The 23,780-nt window shown below is 43.3% G+C and overlaps 1 protein-coding gene across 1 annotated transcript in view; it reads right to left on the bottom strand.

The window, feature by feature from the left end:
• The window catches only part of PEPD (peptidase D), a 293,993-nt gene that overhangs the window by 207,840 nt on the left and 62,373 nt on the right, over window positions 1–23,780 (bottom strand). Inside the window, exon 7 of the mRNA XM_082270438.1 lies at window positions 9,607–9,651. Coding sequence (XP_082126564.1) covers window positions 9,607–9,651 — 45 coding nt within the window. The remainder of the gene's footprint in view (window positions 1–9,606; window positions 9,652–23,780) is intronic.

Genomic DNA, 23,780 nt, shown 5'->3' with positions numbered 1-23,780 from the left:
CATTTTTTTATATGAAATTCCCCAAAAAAAATGTAAAAATCAAAATTTTTTAACATTTTCGGCTAATTTGTTTTATGCTACATATGTTTGGTAAAAAAAATTGCAAAAAGCGTATTTTGATTGGTTTGCGCAAAAGTTATCGCGTTTACTAACAAAGGGAAAGATTTTTGTAATTTTTGGTGTTTTTTTTTTTTTTTTTAACGCGTAATGGCGGCGATCTGCGATTTTTTTTGCGGTACTGCGACATTGCGGCGGACAGATCGGACCCTTGACTGACATTTTTGACACTTTTGGGGTTACCAGTGACATTACTGCAGTAATCAGTGCTATACATATGCACTGTTACTGCAAAAATGACACTGGCAGGGAAGGGGTTAACTGTATTGGAGAGGGAGGGGCTAAGTGTGTCCTAGGGGCGTGTTTCTAACTGTAAAGGGGCTATTGGTGTAAAAACAGAGATCAACGGTTCTACGTAGTAGAACTGTCTGATCTTCATTTTTACACCAGGGAGAATGACAGGCGGCTTGTTTACATAAGCCGTCCGCCTTTCTCCCTTCACCGGAGCGATCCTGAGTGACCGGCGGACGATCGGGTCCGCCGGTCACACGCACTGACTTGTCAGTGAACGAGCCGGGGCGGGCACGCGCCCGCCCGCAATTGGCTCACAAGTCAGTGACAGGCGAGTGACGTACCCCTACGTCACTCTGCCTGGCCGGGGCTGACCGCCGCAGTATATAGTCGTGCGGCGGTCGGCAACCGGTTAATTAGCATTCAACCAGTCTGAGAAATTTACTGGATCTTTTGGATATCCCGTTATAAATTGTGTTGCCGGCTCATAGTGAATATCAGGAAAATCTGTGGCGATGAATAAGTGTTTGAATACGTGTGAATTATGTGTTTCCTAGAAATTGCCAACATGATTTAGATAAGTAAAAGGTGTTGGCGCTCACAATTTGGAATGCTAATTAAACCTCTTGTGCAATTAAGCAATTGACGAAAAAGTGATAAATATATTAATATTACACGTCAAGAAATAATGCATTTTGTGCAATAGTGCAAATGATGAATATTTTACACATGGTGAATGAAAAATGTAATAAATAAATAAATAAATAAAAAAAGGCAAAAAAAAATAAATATTAAAAAAAAATTCAATACCAGGGAACACCAAAGCAAGTTTTAGCGAGTACAGCATTAGATGAGAGTGAGTTGCTGGTCTTCTGTGCCTGTCCCAGGTGTATACGACACTTGTATAAGTCTGACATGTTTGTGCAGATTACTAAACTGTGACACACCTATCGTTGTCCTGAAGAAGCATACAGTGAAACGCGTCGACCAGCAATTAAGACAATATCTGCATCAACTGCCACAACATGTATAGGTGTTCATAGAGATATTTCATATAATATCACTCAAGTCTGACATGTATTTTAACAGTTGCCCCTTTTGGGCGTGTATTGTGATTTTTTTACATGTTAAACAAAGACAACTTTTTAACAATGTCTGTCTCATGCTAGTGCCATTAAAGTCCATCATAGCAGGACTATGTCTTGCAAATTTTGTTAGTATGCAAAAAATACCACATTTTTAGCTCCATAAGACGCACTCCCCCCCCCCCCCCCCCAAAATGGGGGGAAATGTCTGTGAGTCTTAAGGAGAGAATACTGAGTCTCCCCGTGGTGTCTCCTGAGTCCCGGCTCACTTACTTGCACGGAGCCACTACTTCCACTATAGGTCCGGCTCACAGGCAGAGTGATAGCAGATGTGATATGTGTGTGTGTATATATAATTTGGGTCAGAATATTTTTGTTTTCCTCCTCTAAAACCTAGGTGCGTCTTATGGAGCGAAAAATACGGTAAATAAAAGTCCAATGTGACAATACCAAACACCAAAAAATATATCTAAAAGTGCTTCTGGACAAATGTGTCTTCACAACGCTTCACAAGTGCTCATATGGTAGACGACAACACAGCAGAGGTGTTTGACTGCTTTTTACAGAGGGTCGAAATACGCTTTTAGAAAACTAGATTGGTTCCTGGGCTTGCACCCCTCCACTCTGATACTCCCTCAGGATAAGGCTGGAGATATAAGGATGAACTCCACCAGAGACACAAAGAAAGTCTTTATAGTGTACTATGTTTTTGTTTGATGCTAAAAAGTTGCATTCACATGTATCCGTGCCAATCCTGGCACTAGGTGCCTACAGCATGGGCGGATAAAATATGTCAAGCTGACGCGCGATCCACGTCTCACTCTGGATAATAGACCTTCTCTTCTCCCAGTTGCAGGAATATCTCCCTCCACTTCCTGCAACTTGCCATCTACTATTTGAGCATTCGTGGTGAAGCGTTGTGAAGATACATTTGTCCAGAAGCACTTTTTCATATTTTATATTTTTTTGGGTATTGTCACATTGGACTTCTTTATTTTTTGCATTTTTTTATTAATAATTTATGACATTTTTTCATACACCATATGTAAAATATTAATCATTTGTAATATTGCACAAAAGATATGCATTATTTGTGGATATATGATGTGTAATATACACTTGCTTAATTGCACTAGAGTAATGAATGTTTGAATAGCATTCCACATTGTGAGCGCCAACACCTTTACCTATTGTTGTTTACATTTTTTTTAAAAGGGTAGCCACATTTTTTGCCTATTTCACATTTAGGGCGCCATCACCAGTTATAATGTCAAGATTTAGATAACAGTTTGTCTGGGTTTGTGTCTAGATGGACCTGTATCCAGGGGATCTATTGGAGTTTGCTGTCCCTCCTCTAATGGGAATTCTCATACAAGCCATTATATGCCAAGCCATTAAGGACTGAAATTAAGTATTTTGGTCACCAGCCCATTATCACTGGCTGTTTCTCATTTTAGTAGTCCCTCCGCCTATAACCCTATCTCTATATGCATTTTTTTTGTTTTATTTAGTTGCTGGAATAGTTGTCTTCCTATTCATTGGATAGCTCACTAGCTGCCGATGTCCACTGCTGTCTCTTGTGTGGGGGGAACGCAGTTCCAGCACCTCCACCACTGAATGTATGTAATGGCAAGGAGTGCTGACGGGTCTATTGATGATGGCTGCTGGAAGATCTATTGTCGCTGGCGGGGATCCATATTTGCGTGGGGTTCTATTGTTGCTGAGGAGGAATCTACTGTTGGGGGAGAGACCTATTTTTGCTGGCTGCCAGGGGGGTCTATTGATACTGGCTTCTGGGAGATCTGTTGTAGCTGCAGGGATCTATCAGTTGCTAGGGTGACATTTTGTTTTTAGGGAGTCCATTGTTGCGGAGAGGGGTTATTGTATGGGGGATCTATTGTTGCTAGGTGGTCTACTGTTGCTGTCTGCAGTGGATCTAGTTTACTGATTTTCTTGTTTCATACAAATAACTTAGCACCACAAAATAATTCTTATTTGGTATTCTCTAATAGGTAATAGGGGGTTGGAAGGTGGGTAGCGGGTGGAATCAAGTAACACTGCTCGGAGGTAAATAGAGGGCAGAGACAAGGGGTGACCAAGGAGGGAGTTCCTGCACCTACTCACTGGGAAAAAAAGCTCTGCATATATATATATATATATATATATATATATATATATATATATATATATATATACACACACACACACACACACACACAGCGGGTAAGGCCCCGTTCACATAGGGGCGATCCGACTTTGGGGGGCGACCTCCGAGGTCGCAGTGTGAGCAGCGCGCCGTGACCTTTGGAGCGGCCGCCACGGACTTCATAACATTGAAGTCTATGGCGGTCGCCTCCGGGTCGCCCCAAAGAAGCTCCAGACCCTTTTTCTAAGTCGGAGCGACTTGTGTCGCTCCTATTAGAACGGGTCCGCAGCTTCCCTATGGAAGGCGACCTACGGCGACCTGTGAGGCGACCAGGTCGCCTCACAGGTCGCCTTAGTGTGAACGGGGACTTAAAAAAGTATTGAACATGTCACAATTTTTCTAGGTAAATATAAAGTTGCTATTGACATGAAATGTTCTCACATGTCGGTATCAACTCATGCAATCCATACATACAAAGAAACCAAAACAAATAAGTACAGAAATGAAGTTATGTGTAATAAAATAGAATGACGCAGGGAAAAAGTATTGAACACGCTAACTGCTTGAAGTCATTGTAGCCGTACTGCTTGGAACTTGAAGAAGGGGGACATACCCCGAAAGCTTGTCCTGAAAAATTTTATGTTAGTGCAAATAAAAAAAGTATCACGGACAGTACTCAATTGTCTCTGAATACGCTAACTGAGATTTATTTAATACTTGGAACAAAATCTTTTGTTGGTAATAACAGCTTCAAGACACCTCCTATATGGAGAAACTAGTAGCATGCGTTGCTCAGGTGTGATTTTGGCCAATTCTTCCACATAGTCTTCAAATCTTGAAGGTTCCATGGACCGCTTTCATGAACTCTGATCTTTAGTTCTTTCCATAGATTTTCTATTGGATTCAAGTCAGGTGATTGGCGGAGCCATTCTAGCAGCATTATTTTCTTTGAAACCAGTTGAGATTTTCCTTGGCTTTGTGTTTGGGATCATTGTCTTGCTGAAATGTCCTCCCTCGTTTCATCTTCACCATCCCGGTAGATGGCAGCAGATTTTTATCAGGAATGTCTCGTTACATTTTGCATTCATTCATCCTTCCTTCAATGATATGAAGTTTGCCAGTATCGTATGCTGAAAAAGTGCCCCACACCATGATGTTCCCACCTCCAAACTTCACTGTTGGTATTGGGGTGTTTTTGGGGTGATGTGACCTCCAAAACATGATGTGTATTATGGCATCCAAAGAGTTCGATTTCGGTCTCATCTGACCAGACTATAGTCTCCCAGTATCTCACAGGCTTGTCTAAATGTTGTGCAGCAATCTTTAAAATGCTTTTTCTTCAGCAATGGAGTCTTGCGTGGTGAGTGTGGCGGTTGAGTCCATTACTTACTGTTTTCTTTGAAACAATTGTACCTGCTAATTCTAGGTCTTTCTGAAGCTCTCCACAAATGGTCCTTGGCTTTTGGACAACTGTTTTGATAATTCTTTTCACTCCTCTGTCAGAAATCTTGCATGGAGCACCTGGTCACGGCCAGTTTATGGTGTAATGATGTTCTTTCCACTTCCAGATTATGGCCCCAACAGTGCTCACTGGAATATTGAGAAATGTAGAAATCCTTCTGTAACCAATGCCATCAGTATGTTTTGCAACAATAAGGTTGTGAAGGTCTTGAGAGAGCTCTTTGCCTTTACCTATCATGAGATGTTTCTTGTGTGACACCTTGGTAATGAGACACCTTTTTATAGGCCATCAGTTGAGACTGAGCCAGCTGATATTAATTTGCACTGACAAGGGGCAGGATTGCATTCTAATTACCAATAGATTTCAGCTCGGCTTTTCATGACTTTTTGCACCTCCCTTGCTTCATGTGTTCAATACATTTTCCCTGTGTCATTTCTTTTTATTACACATAACCTAATTTCTAAACTTATTTGTTTCGGTTTCTTTGTATGTATGGATTGTATGGGTTGTTACTTTCATGTGGTGAAAATGTCATGTCAATAGAAACTTTAGGAATATATTTACCTAGACAATGGTGACACATTTAATACTTATTTTACCCGCTGCCAAAAGTATTGGGACGCCTGCCTTTACACGCACATGAACTTCAATGGCATCCCAGTCTTAGTCCGTAGGGTTCAATATTGAGTTTGCCCACCCTTTGCAGCTATAACAGCTTCAACTCTTCTGGGAAGGCTGTCCACAAGGTTTAGTCTACCAGTCTAACAGTCCGCTCATACCTGCAGCAAGGGGATGGTTAAACCAGGTGGCTGAGCCATGGTTTTAACCTCCCCTCCCTCGCGTCCACCCACCTGAACACGTCTATGCTGTATATAATAATTATACTTTTTTTTTTTATTTGGATACAGTAAGGGAGGTTTATAAACCCTGTTGTTTTTTGAGCCCTCTGCATTCCATTAGGGAAATTTCCCTTCACTTCCTGTCCCATAGCCAACAAAGCAGGTGTAGGAGTGTGTCTATGGGAATGTTTGACTATTCTTCCTGAAGCGCATTTGTGAGGTCAGGCACTGATGGATGAGAATGCCTGGCTCGCTCATCCATGTCTTTATGGACCTTGCTTTGTGCACTGGTGCGCAGTCATGTTGGACCAGTGCACAAAACCGTGTGATTTTTTTTTTATGTTTAAAGGGAAGTGATCATTTTTGATGCTTTGCATTTGCTCCCTAAATGCGCTGAAAACCATGCATTTGCGGTGCACTGCAACAGACGTAATAGAGGCGGTTGCAAAGAATGGCAATTCTTCGCAGGTAGCATTTTTTTGAAGGGGACATGAGGCAATGCTAATGCTGCCATATGTACACCTCCATCCACTTCATTTGAACAATTTTGAGTGGCGTTTCTAGGCAGAAAAAAACACAACCCCATCACCTATTTTCAACGCCTATGTGACTGAGCCGTTCCTGTTCTAGGGTGGCAGCTAGAGCTGCACGATTCTGGCCAAAATGAGAATCACGATTTTTTAGCTTGGAATAAAGATCACGATTCTCTGTGTAACAAAAAAAAAAATTGGGATAACTTTACGGTTACGTTTTTTTTTTTTATTCATTAAAGTCTATTCATTGCGTTTGAAAGACTGCTGCGCAAATACAGTGTGACATAAAATATTACAACAATCGCCATTTTATTCTGTAGGGTCTCTGCTAAAAAAAATATATAAAATGTTTGGGGGTTCTAAGTACTTTTCTAGCAAAAAAAACTGATTTTAACTTGCAAGCGACAAGTGTCAGAAAAAGGTCCAGTCTTTAAGAGGTTAAACTTCCTTTCTCCCTGGCAGAGGGAAGGAAAAGATACAATGTAATCATTTTGTTTATAGTTACTGGGAGACTTAATGCTGATAGGCGTTTGTTTGCGGGAGGCTTTTTTTTTTTTTTTTTCCACAGCTGTTCTCTCTGCAGCTATGCAAAGAATCGAGCATATGTCAGGTTTAGATCGTCAGGGGGGGTGAATCGAGATCGCGATTTTCATACGATTAATCGTGCAGCTCTAGTGGCAGCTGTGACCTTATGACAGAAGGCTTGGACTATGGAACACTGCCCACTCTCCTCAAGAACATAACATAAGGGAGTACCTGAAAGCACCTAAATCTTTCTCGTTATCAGTCTGTCAGCAGTGGAGATAGTAGGGCCACACTAGGAGCCAATCAGGCTGTTCTACAGAAAGGATTAAGACAGAGCAGAAGGATGGCCTAATCAGCGTGCTAAAGATTGATCACTGTCCAATCAGGAAGTCCAGGGGTGTGTCCTTGACCAAGCTCTGGAGGTGATGCTGCAGTGGAGGTCCAGGACCCGACTGTGCTGTCTGGATCATAAGACTGGCTGAACATAAAAAATCCTTTGGCAAGTAAAACAATTCCCATCTACAATGAATATAAAAAGTCTAAACACCCCTGTTAAAATGTCAGGTTTCTGTGATGTAAAAAAATGAGACAAAGATATAATAGAAATTTTTCCACCTTGTGACCTATAAACTGTACAACTCAATTGAAAAACAATCTGAAATCTTTTAGGTGGGGGGGAATAAAAAAACTAAAAAAATTGTGGTTGCATAAGTGTGCACACCCACATAACTTGAGATGTAGTTGTGTTAGAAATTAAGCAATCACATTCAAACTCATGTTAAATAGGAGTCAGTACACACCTGCCATCATTTAAAGTGCCTCTGATAAACTCCAAATAAAGTTCAGCTGTTCTAGTAGGTCTTTCCTGACATTTTCTTAGTGGCATCCCACAGCAAAAGCCGTGGTCTGCAGAGAGCTTCAAAAGCATCAGCAGGATCCCACTGTTAAAAGGTATCAGTCAGGAGAAGGGTACAAAAGAATTTTCAAGGCATTAGATATATATTATGGAAGACAGTGAAGACAGTCGTCATCAAGTGGAGAAAATATGGCACAACAGTGACATCACCAAGAACTGGACGTCCCTCCAAAACTTATGAAAAGACGAGAAGAAAACTGGTCAGGGAGGCTGCTAAGAGTCCTACAGCAACATTAAAAGGAGCTGCAGGAATATGTGTGAAGTACTGGCTGTGTGGTACATGTGACAACAATCTCCCGTATTCTTCAAATGTCTGGGCTATGGGGTAGAGTGGGGAGATGGAAGTCTTTTCTTACGAAGAAAAACATCCAATCCCGGCTAAATTTTGCAAAACATCTGAAGTCTCCCAAAACCATGTGGAAAAATGTGTTATGGTCTAAAGAAAACAAGGTTGAACTTTTTGGCCATAATTCCAAAATATATATTTGGCACAAAAACAACACTGCACATCACCAAAAGAACACCATACCCACAGTGAATCATGGTGGTGGCAGCATCATGCTTTGGGACTGTTTTTCTTCAGCAGGAACAGGGACCTTAAGCAAGGTAGAGGGAATTATGAACAGTTCCAAATATCAGTCAATATCGGCACAAAACCTTCAGGCTTCTGCTAGAAAGTTGAACATAAAGAGGAACTTCATCTTTCGGCATGACAACGACTCAAAGCATACATCCAAATCAACAAAGGAATGGCTTCACCAGAAGAAGATTCAAGTTTTGGAATGGTCCAGCAAGAGCCCAGACCTGAATCCCTGAAATTCTGTGGGGTGATCTGAAGAGAGCTGTGCACAGGAGACACCCTCACAATCTGACAGATTTGGAGTGTTTTTGCAAAGAAGAGTGGGCAAATATTGCCAAATTAGAATGTGCAATGCGCAAAGGTAAATGAGACTCCTCCGCAGCACCTGCATCTCCTCAGGAGATTCTCCTGTACCGTGCCAGCAGCACTGCATCTCCTGTACCATGCCTGTACCATCTGTGCCATGCCTATACCATCTCCTGTGCCATGCCTGAACCATCTCCTGTGCCATGCATGAACCATCTTCTGAGCCATACCTGTACCATCTCCTGTGCCATGCATGAACCATCTTCTGAGCCATGCCTGTACCATCTCCTGTGCCATGCCTGAACCATCTCATGTGCCATGCCTGAACCATCTCCTGTGCCATGCCTGAACCATCTCCTGTGCCATGCCTGTACCATCTCCCGTACCATGCCTATACCATCCATCTCCTGTACCATGCCCACAGCCCTGCATCTCCTGCACCATGCCCACAGCCCCTGTTTTGGGTCTCACGGTGGTCCAGTTGGGGTAAAATTAGGTGCCTCGGCTTATATTCGGGTCGGGTTATACTCGAGTATATACAGTATTTTAGTTTTTTATTTTTACTTCCCTCCACCTAAAAGATTTCAGTTTGTTGTTCAACTGAGTTGTACAGTTTATAGGTCACATTAAAGGTGGAAAAAGTTCTGAAATGATTTATCTTAGTCACTTTTTTTTTTTTTTTTTTTTTACTTAACAGAAACCCCACAATTCAACAGGGGTGTGTAGACTTTTTATATCCACTGTATGTACTTTGTCTATGCATTCATCTGCCTGACTGGAGTTCAACTTTTACAAAAGAATACTTTCTCCCCTGAGGATACAGGGCTTCACACATTACCAACATTGCACCCGCTACGCAGACGTACCATTCCACAATTTCTGGGTGAAGTAAGGTGTTGTTCACGCTGAATCTGGAAGATAAAGGAGAGAAAGAAACGTTATTTGCATTGCATGGAATTAGCTCTGAATAAGTTAGTTGTTATCCAGTTAAGCAAACTTAGCGGGTCTGATAATGATCTGAAAGAACTGGGCTGTCCACAATCATAAGATTTTCTGTATTGCAGTAGGGAATGAAGATAGGCATTTGATTGGTTAAAAAGGGCATTAAAAGTTTCTGCTAATGCTTTGGGTCGATTTATAAGGCAATTGTATGGTCATTGAGCCTACTGAAAGTGTAAATAGGGCAAAAAAAAAGTAAATACAGTGGGGATCGAAAGTTTGGGCACCCCAGGTAAAAATTTGTATTAATGTGCATAAAGAAGCCAAGGAAAGATAGAAACCAGTCAAGAGTCTTTCAATTCTTGTTTCTTCCTTACAAAAGTCTTCCAGTTCTTTGAGATTTCTGGGCTGTCTGTCACGCACTGCTCTTTTAAGGTCTATCTATAGATTTTCAATTATGTTGAGGTCAGGAGATTGTGAAGGCCGTGGCAAAACCTTCAGTTTATGCCTCTTGATGTAATCCCCTGTGGATTTCGAGGTGTGTTTAGGATCATTATCCATTTATAGAAGCCATCCTCTCTTTAACTTCAGCTTTTTCACAGATGGCATCAAGTTACCATCCAAAATTTGCTGAAATTTTATTGAATCCATCCTATGGAGCCATCCTAACCCCTCATACACACTGGACATTTAAAAAAAGGGCTGTTTTTGGCTTCAGGCTTTTATTTCTGCAGCCAATACACTCCCCAGCATGTTATCCTATGTGTCCATGCACCCATAGGCTGTTATCAGCAGGTTTTTTGGCAGGGGCTTTTTCTGGCACAGAACTAGTGGGTTTTGAGAGGAGTTTTTCAGCTGGAAAAATGCTCTAGGACACCGCGCTCCCCCGATCTCAGTAAAGAGCCAATGACACGGCTCTTTACCCATGTGATTGGCTGTGTCCAATCACAGCCAGTTACATGTAAACACGGAAGTTCCATTTATCGGCTCTCCTTGCCTCACACTGACAGTGGCATCTACCCGTAGGGGAGACTGTCCGGATAATCAGGGCATTGATCATCCGTGAAGCCCCAGCAATGTCCATCAGTGACACCAATCAGTGCCAGTCAGTGCTGCCTTTCAATGCCCATCATTGCCTGCTCATCATTGACACCCATCATTGCCTATCAGTGCTCATCAGTGGCACTTTTCAGTGCCCATCATTGCCTGCTCATCAGTGCCACCAATCAATGCTGCCTATCAGTGCTCATTAGTGCCACCTATCAGTGCAGCATATTAGTGCCACCTAATCAGTGCCTTTCAGTGCTGTCTCATCAGTGCCCATCAGTGCATATCAGTGAAGGAGAAAAATCACCCGACAGAAACTAACAATTTTTGGTCTTTTTTCGTTTTTTTTAACAAAAAATAAAAAACCCAGCGGTGATTAACCACTTGCCGACTGCCCCACGCAGATTTACTGTGGCAGGGCAGCTTGGCTGCACATAATCACGTACATCTACGTGATTATGTGCACGCGGTCTCGGCGGCGCGCGCCGCCAGGGCAGCGCTCCTGCTGTGATTAGACACAGCGGGAGGCAGACCGTGGGAGGAGCAAACAGTAAACAATGCAAGACGGCTCTCCTGTCCCCTGCAGGGAAAGATCGTGTGATTCAGCTAAGCGTAATCACCGATCTCTCTCTGCCTCTGTTAAATCCATCTCCCACACAGTTAGAAAGCACAAATAGGGAACACATTTAACCTCTTGATCACCCCCAGTGTTAACCCCTTCCCTGCCAGTGTCATTTATACAGTAACAGTGCATATTATTTAGCACTAATTACTGTATTAATATCACTGGTCCCCAAAAAAGTGTCAAAAATGTCAGTTAGGGGTCCGATCTGTCCGCCGCAATGTCGCAGTCCTGATAAAAATCGCTGTTCGCTGCCATTACTAATAAAAAAATAAAAGAAATAAAAATTCCATAAATCTATCCCATAGTTTATAAACGCTATAACTTTTGCGCAAACCAATTATTATACGCTTTTTGGGATTTTTCTTTACTAAAAATATGTAGCAGAATACAAATTGGCCTAAACTGAATGTTTATTGGGAATGTTTTATAGCAGAAAGTAGAAAATATTGGTGCTTTTTCAAAATCGATGCTCTTGTTTTTGTTTATAGCACAAAAACAAAAAATCACAAAGGTGATCAAATACCACCAAAAAAAGCTCTATTTGTGGGAAAAAAAAGGACATCAATTGTGTTTGGGTACAGTGTCGCACGGCCACGCAATTGTCAGTTAAAGCAATGCAGTGCCGAATCGCATTAAAAAAATGGCCTGGTCATTAAGGGGGGGAAATCCTTCCGGAGCTGAAGTGGTTAAATACCACCAAAAGAAAGTTCTATTTGTGTAAAAAAATGATAAAAATTTAGTTTGGGGTACAGTGTTGCATGACCGCGCAATTGTCATTCAAAGTGTGACAGTGCTGAAAGCTTGGGCTGGGCAGGAAGGGGGTGAAAGTGCCCTGTAGGCAAGCGGTTAAACAACACTAAAGGTTTAATTCAACTTTAATGGCCCACTAATACCATCTCATACCAACAATGAGTTGTGTTGGGGCACGTTGGGTTAGGCAGCCCATTCATTCTGAAAAAAATTGTGTTTTTTCAAAGTGCAATGTACAGAAAAATTAGCATCTGTGTGTTGGGGTGCAATAGACAATGAATGCCAAATCCCTACAACACGCAGATTATTATTATTATTATTTTAAGTACTTATATAGAGCTGTCAATTTACGCAGCGCTTTACATATACATTGCACATTCACATCAGCCCCTGCCCTCAATGAACTTACAATCTAAGGTCCCTAACTCACATTCATACACAGTAGTGCCAATTTTTTTTATACAGGATCCAATTAACCTACCAGCATGTCTTTGGAGTGTGGGAGGAAACCGGAGTACCCGGAGGAAACCCACGCAGGCACAGGGAGAACATGCAAACTCCAGGCAGGTAGTGTCGTGGTTGGGATTTGAACCAGTGACCCTCTTGCTGCTAGGTGAAAGTGCTAACCACTACACCAGCGTGTTGTAGGGAGTTGATGTAAACGCGCAGTGCGGTGTAAATGAGCCCTAACAGACCTAAGTAAATATACGGAGCCTAGTGGATTGATAACCCTATCCAACAGCCAAGCTAACAACATGGCTGCCATAACGGCAACGCTTTCTATCTTATCCTTTGCAACAAATTCCTTTTTTTTTTTGTTCAAAGGCTAAGTCTTTAAAACCTCCGCTCACTACTTATCCAGTCAAAGCAAAGCAAGCAGACAATGGAGACATTAACATCGAGAAAAACGCCGCTCTGATCGAGACTTTGAAACTGTTATTTACTCAAATCTGTTGAGCTTGAAAGAGCCCGAGATGGCATTAATTACAGCAGAACAATGAAGCTCGTGTGGTGGGGGGGGGGCGGGCTGGGCGAAACCTCCGTGGTGCGGCAAAAAAAAAAACAGGAACGGTGTGAAAAGAGTCATTTTGTGTGGAAAGCTAATTCAAATAACAGAGAAGTGACATGTGACAGAATTTCAGATCCCTTCCTTCGGCTGGGTTTGATGAGCAGCGGGACGCAGATGGTGATGGAAATATTAACATGTGGTGAATGGACGCAGAGATGTGCAATCTGGGGTCGGCCAAAAATAGCACTGAATGGAACATGATTAAAGCCTGGATCTGCCAAATTCTAAATTATCCCTGCAAACAAAAACTGGGTCACTTTGCCAGATTATTTGTTTTTTTTTCCCAGGGAGAGTTTGTCCAGCAGCAGAACAGTAATTGGCGCAGCCGGAGGGTGGAGCCAAGGACCGCACTAGTAAATCCCATCACAGGAATTCCAGAAATATAGAATGAATAAGGGGAACACCTCGGTCATGAATGACAGATATTAGAAGCTGGAAGACGGTTCAGTTGTTCATCCACTCAGTACCGAAATATTCGTTTTAGATGGACTCAACCTTAAGATCTGATACACATGGGCTTCACTTTGTGGGGATGCCAACTATGCAAATGTGGACCATCTAGCTATAATTTGAGTAAGTGATACCCATAAAAGGTAGTAGGCTTACCCAAAAAAATGTAAGCTGGCAGCTGGATTATGGTAAACCAGCACGCCATGGAACATGTCAGACCTGTGAGCTGGATCTGCGGAATAGGAACCTCCCTGGAGAAAACTGGGCCATGATGGTTCTGGAAGCTGGACTAGGATCACTCTGGAATGGATAAGACTGGGGGGGGTGGATTTTGACTTGTTTAAAGGAGGAGGATGGTCCCATGTGAGAGCAGCTGCCATGGGATCCCCCAGAGCATGGAGTCTAGGAGCCAGCTAGTCTTTACCATGGGAGTTTGGACTTTGCTGCATGCTGTTCCCGGGTTCACTCAGCTCTAAGTACCATGGACCATAAGTCAGAGATCATCAGGAACAGTTCAGAGGTCAGGGCTGACTGAGGACGTGCATGGTCAGGAACAAGCCAGAGGTCAGGATGGGCAGGAGACACATAACCAGAAACAAGCCAGAGGTCAGTATGGGCAGGAAACACATAACCAGAAACAAGACACAGGTCAGTATGGGCAGGAAACACATAACCAGAAACAAGCCAGAGGTCAGTATGGGCAGGAGACGCATAAGCAGAAACAAGCCAGAGGTCAGGATGGGCAGGAGACACAACCAGAAACAAGTCAGAGGTCAGTATGGGCAGGAGACACATAACCAGAAACAAGCCAGAGGTCAGTATGGGCAGGAAACACATAACCAGAAACAAGCCAGAGGTCAGGATGGGCAGGAAACAGATAACTAGAAACAAGATAGAGGTCAGGATGGGCAGCAGATACAAATAACCAGGGATAATTCAGGAGGTCAAAAGGGGAGCAGACATGGATAACAAGGAACAAGCCAGAGGTCAGAGTGGGCAGCAGACAAAGATATTAGGGAATGAGACAGAGTTTGGGAGAGAAACGGATAGGGATAACCGGTAACAACAAAAAGGAGAAAAATGCCTCAGCACAGGATAATTACATAGGCGGCATGTAAATTAGTCCAAAAAGACCATAACAATAGAGGAGTCCATAGAGAGGTGAAAAACACCTGTCAGTATGCAGGTATCTTATGAAAAGCACACACTGAGGGCAAAGTTCTTCTCAGGAGTGAAGCCAGCTCTGGAAAAGGACATGTAAAAGAAACAGAAAAGTGCTTCTAAGTGCAGTAATTATTTAGTAAAAAGGGCAAGCAGTCAAGTAAACGCCACATGAAGGTAGAGGTTAAAAGGCTCTTCTTTAGGATAAACACCCGTGGATAAAGTCCCCTAGTCCGAGGGTGTAGCCATGATGGCCGTGCGCATGCTCTGAAACGCGTTGTGGTTTCTCCTTATACCCTGGTGACGTCACATGCCTACCAGCGCTGCGCTCCAAGCTGGTTTCCATGAAGCTGTCAGTGGAATGACTCAGACTTGCCGGCATCTCCCTGTCCACGGTGGTCATCGTGGCTGCTACAGCCTCGGACTGGAGGTGCTGAGGACTTTATCCACCAGTTGTTTATCCTAAAAATTAGCCTTTTAACCTTTTTATCTAATAAATACTGCACTTAGAGGCACTTTTCTGTTTCTTTTTCAATAGAGGATACAGGCTGGATAGCAGAGGGGCATACAGCAGCACAGCAGCTATCTTACAAAAAGCCAGGCTTGGACAGCAATCCCAAAGATGCACCAAGTTAAAGGAGAAGGATGTGTGTTCAAAAAACAAACATACTGTCAGTCACCGCTCTCTACTCTGCCCTTCCAGCGCTCACTGGCGTGCCAAGGCAGAGAGGGGGTGAGCACAGCTGGCTTTAGCTCTCAGTTGCGGTGTCCATCAGGAGTGGATTCAGACAATATGGACAGTATCCTTCCAGAACCTGAAGCGCTTCTGTGACATCAGAGGACAGTGGGCAATATCCCGCTATAAGCTGACTAAGAATCACGGGAGCACAAAAATGCTGTGACCCTGAAGAGAAGAATGACCAAAAAACCTTTGCCCATACTCTAGGCAAGAGGAAGGAGCCACTCTTATAGGTTACAGCATTAAAGGCTGTATAAAAGTACTGCAGTGATAGGCTGAGGTCCTTCTATATTTATGTGTGTTGTAATTGAACTGTCCCCCTTTTATATTGTAAAGCACTGCGCAAATGGTTGGTGCTATATAAATCCTGTAAAATATTAACCAGTTCTGGACCGGAAGGATTTGCCCCCTTAATGACCAGGCCAAATTGCGCGGTCGTGCGACACTGTATTGAAATAAAACTGATGTCCTTATTTCCCCACAAATAGAGCTTTCTTTTGGTGGTATTTGATCATCTGTGAAATTTCTATTTTTTACGTTCTAAACAAAAAAAGAGCAACAATTCTGAAAAAAAAATATTAATATTTTTCACATTCTGCTATATAACATTCCCCCCCAAAAAAAAAAAAATCAAAATTTGTCATCCTTTTAGGCCAATTTGTATTCTGCTACATATTTTTGGTAAAAAGAAAAAAAAAAGAAAAATTGCAATACGTGTATTTTGATTAGTTTGCGCAAATGTTATGTCTACAAACTAGGGGAAAGATCTATGTCATTTTTATTATTATTTTTTTTTTTTTTACTAGTATTGGCGGCGATCTGCAAATTTTTAGCGGGACTGTGACATTGCGGTGGACAGATCGGACCCCTGACATTTTTGACACTTTTAGGGGGACCAGTGACATTACTACAGTAATCAGTGCTAAAAATATGCACTGTTACTGTAATAATGACATTGGCAGGAAAGGGGTTAACCTAGGGGTGATAAAAGGGTTAAGTGTGAGCCTAGGGGGTGTTTTTTAACTGTATGGGGGAGGGACTTGTGAAATTAACACAGAGACCTGTGATCCTATATAGAAGGATCACAGGAGCTCTGATCATTTCAGAGAGAAGAATGGTCGGCTGTGTTTACAACAGCTGACCGTCCTTCTCTCTCAGCTAGGAGCGATCGTAGGTGCCCGGATCGGCGTTCTCGTTGCCTAGTGGGGGCAGGAGCGCCCTGCCGGCAGCATACGCTTGCCTCCAGCACCACGCGCGACCAACATAGAGCTACGTCGTTTTGGAGAGCCAGCCTGCCGCAGTGGTCGGGAACCGGTTAATAATAGCGGAGATTAGCTGCAGCCATTTAGGAAATGGGCACTACCCCAATTGTCAGCCCCACTAAAAAAAATTTAAATAACACGTATGAAAACGCAGATTGTCCTACACATATTATGCATCATTGGGCATGCCGGAGTGAGAGCAATAATTCTAGGGCCATAAGTCACTGCCATCTCTAAACTGTGACCTGAGGCTTTAAAGAGGTTGTAAACCCACTTGTATAACTTTTACCTATATGTAAGCCTATATTAAGGCTTACCTATAGGTGCTATAAATATCTCCCAAACTTGCACCGTTTAGGAGATATTTACAGTGCAAACTGCCGATGACGTCATCGGCCCAGGCGCTCCGAGGGAACGGCCACCCGTGCCGTTCCTTCAGAGCCCAGTGCCGTGAACGGCGGCTCCCGCGCGCAGGAATCAGATGGCCGGAGGACGCGAACCCGGAAGCAGGACGGCCGGACATGTCGCCGTCCTGTCGCTGAGGTGGCGGCACGGCGGGGGCTTCGTTTTAAGGTAAGTACTACATAATGAGCTAGTATGCGATGCATACTAGCTCATTATGCCTTTCTCTTTACAGGGCTTTTTTTTTTCTCGTTTTTTTTTTGGGGGACTTTACTTCCTCTTTAAAGTGTCGCCTATGGAGAATTTTGGGTACTGAAGTCCATTGCTGTTCACGGGCACATGACATTTTGAGGCTTGACATGTTTGGTATCTATTTACTTGACAGAACCTCTTCTCTTACATTTTACCAAAAAAAATTGATTAAGATTTTGTGCTTGTGTGCGCTTACAATAATTATACCCCATTACACTGATTTACTGAATTTATTTAAATTAAATTTATTTTACTGAAAATATGGGTTAAACAGTTGCCAGAATATCACACAGCATAATAAATAAAATTGCAACTGCCACCATTTTATTCTCCAGTGTCTCTGCTTTCAAAAAAATGTATAATCTTAGGGAGCAGCATGTGAAATTTTTGATATAACGTTTGAGGGGTTTCCAATAATCTTCAGGCCTCAAACATGCATTTTTTTACGTGTTCCAAAAAATGCAGAAACCACTGTGACAGTGAAATAATGACATCATCGGTTAGCTTTGGGGGAGAACATGATCCTTGCTCTCTTGGTTTGAGGTTTATACCTCTGGCAATGGGAGGTTTTGCAGAGGATAGAGGAGGAGGTTTATTTCAGGAGAGGGTTGAAAGGGGCAGCAACCCGCTAGAATGCTGACTTTACATAGGATGTAAATCCAAATTTGCAGAGTCTTGGCATCCTCGAACTCCCAATCCTTACAGCCTCACAACACTCCTAATTATCACGCCAGAGCCATTCTGAAGCCTTGCTCTATATCCTTCCCTGCCTATTTACAGACTCCGCACCAATACATATTTATAGGACTGTCAAAACACGACTGTGGCCACAAGTCACCATTCTACATATTGAAAAATACAGTACGGGCCCGGTGTGCAGGCGCTCCGTTGATTTTTATGTATTTATTCTGACAACGTGTGAAGCATTGTTACATCTCCTGCTGCTTGGGAAGGTGATTGACTTGGCAGCAAGGCTGTAGATCACAATAATGGGATGATATCTTGATACAAGAGACAGGGGAAGGGAGGAAGGGGGGGATATACATTACCTTAGCTTAATTTGACACAAGCAAATCTAGATAAGGTTCCCCTGGAAGCGAAAAATGACAACAAGCTTTGCACCTTTGGAAACAATGTTTCGTGAGACTTTAGGCTTCAAGCATGATGCACGATAAGAGGGTGGACGTGACAGCTGGTTAGGGGATCGATATACAACGGTCATAGAAGCTCTTTTTGGCCTGGGACAAATATAGTCACAGATCAGCAGAAAGGGCAAAAGAACCGCTCCAGTGATAAGGTAATCCCAACCATCAAAATAAGGTGCAGCAAGGATCCGCAGTCCAGGCAACTGTAATGTATAGAGAGAAATAGCCGCACTCCAACTTGAAGGTGAAAAATATAAAATCAGTTTTATTCGTATCCAAAAGATAAAATCAATTCAAAGTGTATCCATAATACAGTCAGGGACAAGAGATGAACGCATAGTAGTTGACGCGTTTCACGGATAAACGTCCGCTTGGTCGTAACGCGTAACGATTCACGTATCTGTGAAACGCGCCAACTACTATGCGTTCATCTCTTGTTTCTGACTGTATTATGGATACACTTTGAATTGATTTTATCTTTTGGATACGAATAAAACAGATTTTATATTTTTCACCTTCAAGTTGGAGTGCGGCTATTTCTCTCTATACATTACTGGGACAAATATAGACATGAATGTTGGACCTGCTTAAAGTTCACGTGTATTCTCACAGAGACAGGACTAGAAGGTTTATGCATTGGCTGACCCGATGGAGGAAAAAGATCAATCAGATGAGTATTTACAATCAATCTGATCAATCAATCCCACCAAAGATGGTCTGCAGGACGTCTCTGCTTGTGCCAGAGGCAAGAGCCAGTTGTCCAATGTAGCCCCATCAGACCCTGCTCTGTTTGTGATGACCATTCATCAATGGTGACCATATTGTGAACCCAAATCTATTTTTAGCATTCCTGGTGATCCCTCTAGTGATAAAAAGATCTATATAGAGGAATCAGGACCTCCTTCCTCCTGCTGGGGATCCCTCTAGTGATAAAAAGATCTATATAGAGGAATCCAAACCTCCATCCTCCTGCTGGGGATCCCTCTAGTGATAAAAAGATCTATAGAGCAGAATCAGGACCTCCTGCTGGGGATCCCTCTAGTGATAAAAAGATCTATAGAGCAGAATCAGGACCTCCTTCCTCCTGCTGGGGATCCCTCTAGTGATAAAAAGATCTATATAGAGGATTCCAAACCTCCTTCCTCCTGCTGGCAACCACTCTAATGATACAAAGATCTATATAAAAGAATCAGGACCTCTTTCCTCCTGCTGGGCATCCCTCTAGTAATAAAAAGATCTATATAGAGGAATCCAAACCTCCTTCCTCCTGCTGGCAACCACTCTAATGATACAAAGATCTATATAAAAGAATCAGGACCTCTTTCCCCCTGCTGGTGATCCCTCTAGTGCACGGGTGTCAAACACAAGACCCGCGGGCCGAATGCGGCCCCCCTGGCCATTTCATGTGGCCCTCGCACCTCTCCTGCAGCTTTGGCACCCCCCTTGTTTCTGCCCCCACCTTGTCTCTGTAGTCGGCAGCAGAGAGGACAGAACTCCTTTGCCATATCCTGCACTCCTCTGTGCAGCTGCAGAAAGGCTCATCTTTGCCCACCACCTCTTCTCAGCAGCCCGCAGCAGAGAGGAGGGCAGAACTCTCTGTGCAGCCACAGCACCACCTTGCCTTTGCCTCCCCTGGTCTCAGCATTCAGCAGACTTTGGAAGCTGACTCCAGCCCTCCTCTGGTTCTTCTCCAGACACTGCACTTCTTCCCAGATCCATCCGCATCTTCCTGGCAGCAGCACAAGGTAAGGTGGTGCATTGTGATATAAGAAAGGTGGGTGACTCTCGACTTCTGATGGTGGGGGGGGTTCTTGATATCCCATGTAAGGGTGTAAGGGGACGTGGGGTGCTCTGGACATCTAATCCTACACATATAACCGGCCCTTTGAGGGACACCATAATGCTGATGTGGCCCGCAATGAAATTGAGTTTGACACCCCTGCTCTAGTGATATTAAGATCTATATAGAGGAATCAGGACCCCCGTCGTCCTGCTGGGGAGGCCTTTAGTGATATAAAGATCTATAGAGCAGAATCAGGACCTCCTCCTTCCTGCTGGGGAGCCCTCTAGTGATATAAAGATCTATATAGAGCAGTGGTGGCGAACCCTGGCACCCCAGATGTTATGAAACTACATTTCCCATGATGCTCATGCATTCTGCAGTGTAGTTTAGTGTCATGGGAAATGTAGTTCCAAAACATCTGGGGTGCCAAGGTTCGCCATCACTAATATAGAGGAATCAGGACCTCCTTCCTCCTGCTGAGGATCCCTCTAGTGATAAAAAGATCTATAGAGCAGAATCAGGACCTGCTTCCTCCTGCTGGGGATCCCTCTAGTGATAAAAAGATCTATATAGAGGAATCAGAACCACCTTCCTCCTGCTGGTGATTCCTATAGTAATACAAATGATCTATATAAAAATAATCAGGACCTCCTTCCTCCTACTGGTGATCCCTCTAGTGATATTAAGATCTAAATAAAGGAATCAGGACCTCCTTCTTTCTACTGGTGATCCCTATAGTGATAAAGATCCACACAGAGGAATCAGGACCCCCTTCCTCCTGCTGGTGATTCCTATAGTTATATAAACATCTACATGGCACCATACATCACTGTATAGTAGAATAGTGGATGCGATGACTGGATATAGGAGGGTGATACAAGCCTCATATACAACCCCATAGTCGGAGACAAGTATAGACGTAAATATTTGGCCTGCTGATGGTTCATATTTATGCTAACAGAAATGAGACCATGTTATGTATTGGCTGAGCGATGAGGCAACAAGATCGATCAGATAAGTTCAGTCTGATAAGACTGAAGATAAGATCAGTCTGCTTGTACCACAGTAGGATGTCCGATGAGGCCCCACCAGATCACATTCTGTGTGTGATAACCTTCTATTAACCACTTGCCGACTGCTCACTAGAGCTCTACTGCGGCAAAGTGGTTCGTTATCGTCTGGCGACGTAGACCTACGTCGCCAGACACTCCCCTTTCTCGGCGGCGCACGCGCCGCCGGAGGCTCGCTCCCGCTGTATTCAGTCACACCGGGAGTCGGGCCAGGGGAGGAGCAGCGGCGATCGCCGCTGCTCTTCCCCGATCGTCGGGGAATTCTTGTGTAAACACAAGCGGGCGGATCTCCTAAGTGACAGGCAGGGTCAGATTGCAGGGTTCAGCATAGCTGAACCTGCGATCTGTCCTTGTGTCACTCAGTCACCTCCCCCCACACACGTTAGTAAGCACCAGGCATACATTAACCCCTCCCTCTCCAATAAAATTAACCCCTTCCCTGCCAGTGTCATTTTTACAGTAACAGTGCATATATATAGCACTGATTACTGCAGTAATGTCACTGGTACCCCCAAAAGTGTCAAAAATGTCAGTCAAGGGTCCGATCTGTCCGCCGCAATGTCGCAGTCCTGCAAAAAAAAAAAAATATCGCTGATCGCCGCCATTACTCGTTAAAAAAAAAATAACAAAAATGACAAAAATCTTTCCCTTAGTTAGTAAACGCAATAACTTTTGCGCAAACCAATCAAAATATGCTTATTGTGATTTTTTTTACCAAACATTGGTAGCAGAAAACAAATTGGCCAAAAATGTTAAAAAATTTTGATTTTTACATTTTTTGGGGGGGGGGGGGGGAATTTCATATAAAAAAAATGTGAAAAATATTGTTATTTTTTCAAAATTTATGCTATTTTTTTGTTTATAGCGCAAAAAGTAAAAATCGCACAGGTGATCAAATACCACCAAAAGAAAGCTCTGTTTGTGGGAAAAAAAGGACGTAAATTTTGTTTGGGTACGGCGTTGCACGACCGCGCAATTGTCAGTTAAAGTCGCACAGTGCAGAATCGCAAAAAGTGGCCCAGACGTAAGACAGCAAAATCCTCCGGTGGTAAAGTGGTTAATGATGACCAGCTTAAAGTGTGCTTGAAACCAAAACCTATTTTTTAGTATCTTTGGCACCATACCTCAGTGTAAAGTAAGAAGGTGGATGTCATGGCTGGATATTTGAGGGTTATACATGATACATCATGTCACTGTGAAGCTATTTTTTGCTGGAAACAAGTATATACCTGAATGTTTGACCTGCTAAAGGTTTACTCACACAGTATTGGGACTAGAACCTTTAGGTACTGGATGATCGATAAGAGAACAAGATCGATCAGATAAGGATTTGCAGTCAATCTGATCAATCAATCCCTTGTAGGATGGTCTGCAGGCCATCTCTGCTTGTACTACAGGCAGGAGACTGTTGCCCAATGAGGCCCCAGCAGACCCTGCTCTCCCTCTGTGTGTGATGACCATCTATCAATGATGAGCAGCTTGAAGAGTACGCAAACAATTTCTTAGTATCTTTGGCACCATACCTCACTGTAGAGTTTTCTTAAAGCAGATATTCACCCATTGAATTCCCTTTCCTTCCTCTTTGTCTCCCTCTTGCACATTAGCATTTTTTACCATTGTAAATACCTTTCTCTTCTTATTTGCCGCCCCCCGCTTCCCGATTCCTCACCTAGGCGAGGATGACTTAGATCACCTACCAGCTGACTCATGGGATGGTCATGTCATACATCTCAGGAGGCAATTAGACAAATGATCCCATGATTTCTATGCAGGTCTTTGGGACCTGTCAAAGACTTTTGCAGCATGTCTGCACATGTAAATAAGCCACAGGTCTTTCTTAGGTCTTTGGGATATAACAGACTTTTGCAGCATGTCTGAGAACACGTGGAATTCCCTGCACATGTGCAGACATGCTGCAATCCCTATCCAGGTCCCAAAGACCTATCAGAGACCTGCAGCGCATCTGCGTGTGTGATGGGAGTCCACAGGCATACGTTATGTCTTTGAGATCTGACAAGGGACTATTGTAGTGTGTCTTTACATGTGCAGGGAGACCTATGCATGCGCAGACATGCCACAGATGTTAGATCTTTGGGACCTGGCAGGCATTTGCCTTGAGTTTGTGCATATGCATATACACCACAGTTCTTGGTTAGGTCTTTGGACAGACTTTTGCAGCATCCCTGTGCTGTGCAGACACACTTCAAGCCTCTTGCAATACATCTGAGCATGCAAAGTGAACCTTCCCCATTTGTATATATGCCACAGGTCAATGTTAGGTCTTTGAGATGTGACAGAGACTTTTCATGGTGTACCTGAGTATAAGTGGGGAAACCCACGCATGCA

This window comes from Pelophylax lessonae, assembly GCF_965119305.1.
Source record: "Pelophylax lessonae genome assembly, chromosome: 10".
Taxonomy (NCBI): Eukaryota; Metazoa; Chordata; class Amphibia; order Anura; family Ranidae; genus Pelophylax; species Pelophylax lessonae.
This window is presented reverse-complemented; position numbering and strand designations above follow the sequence as displayed.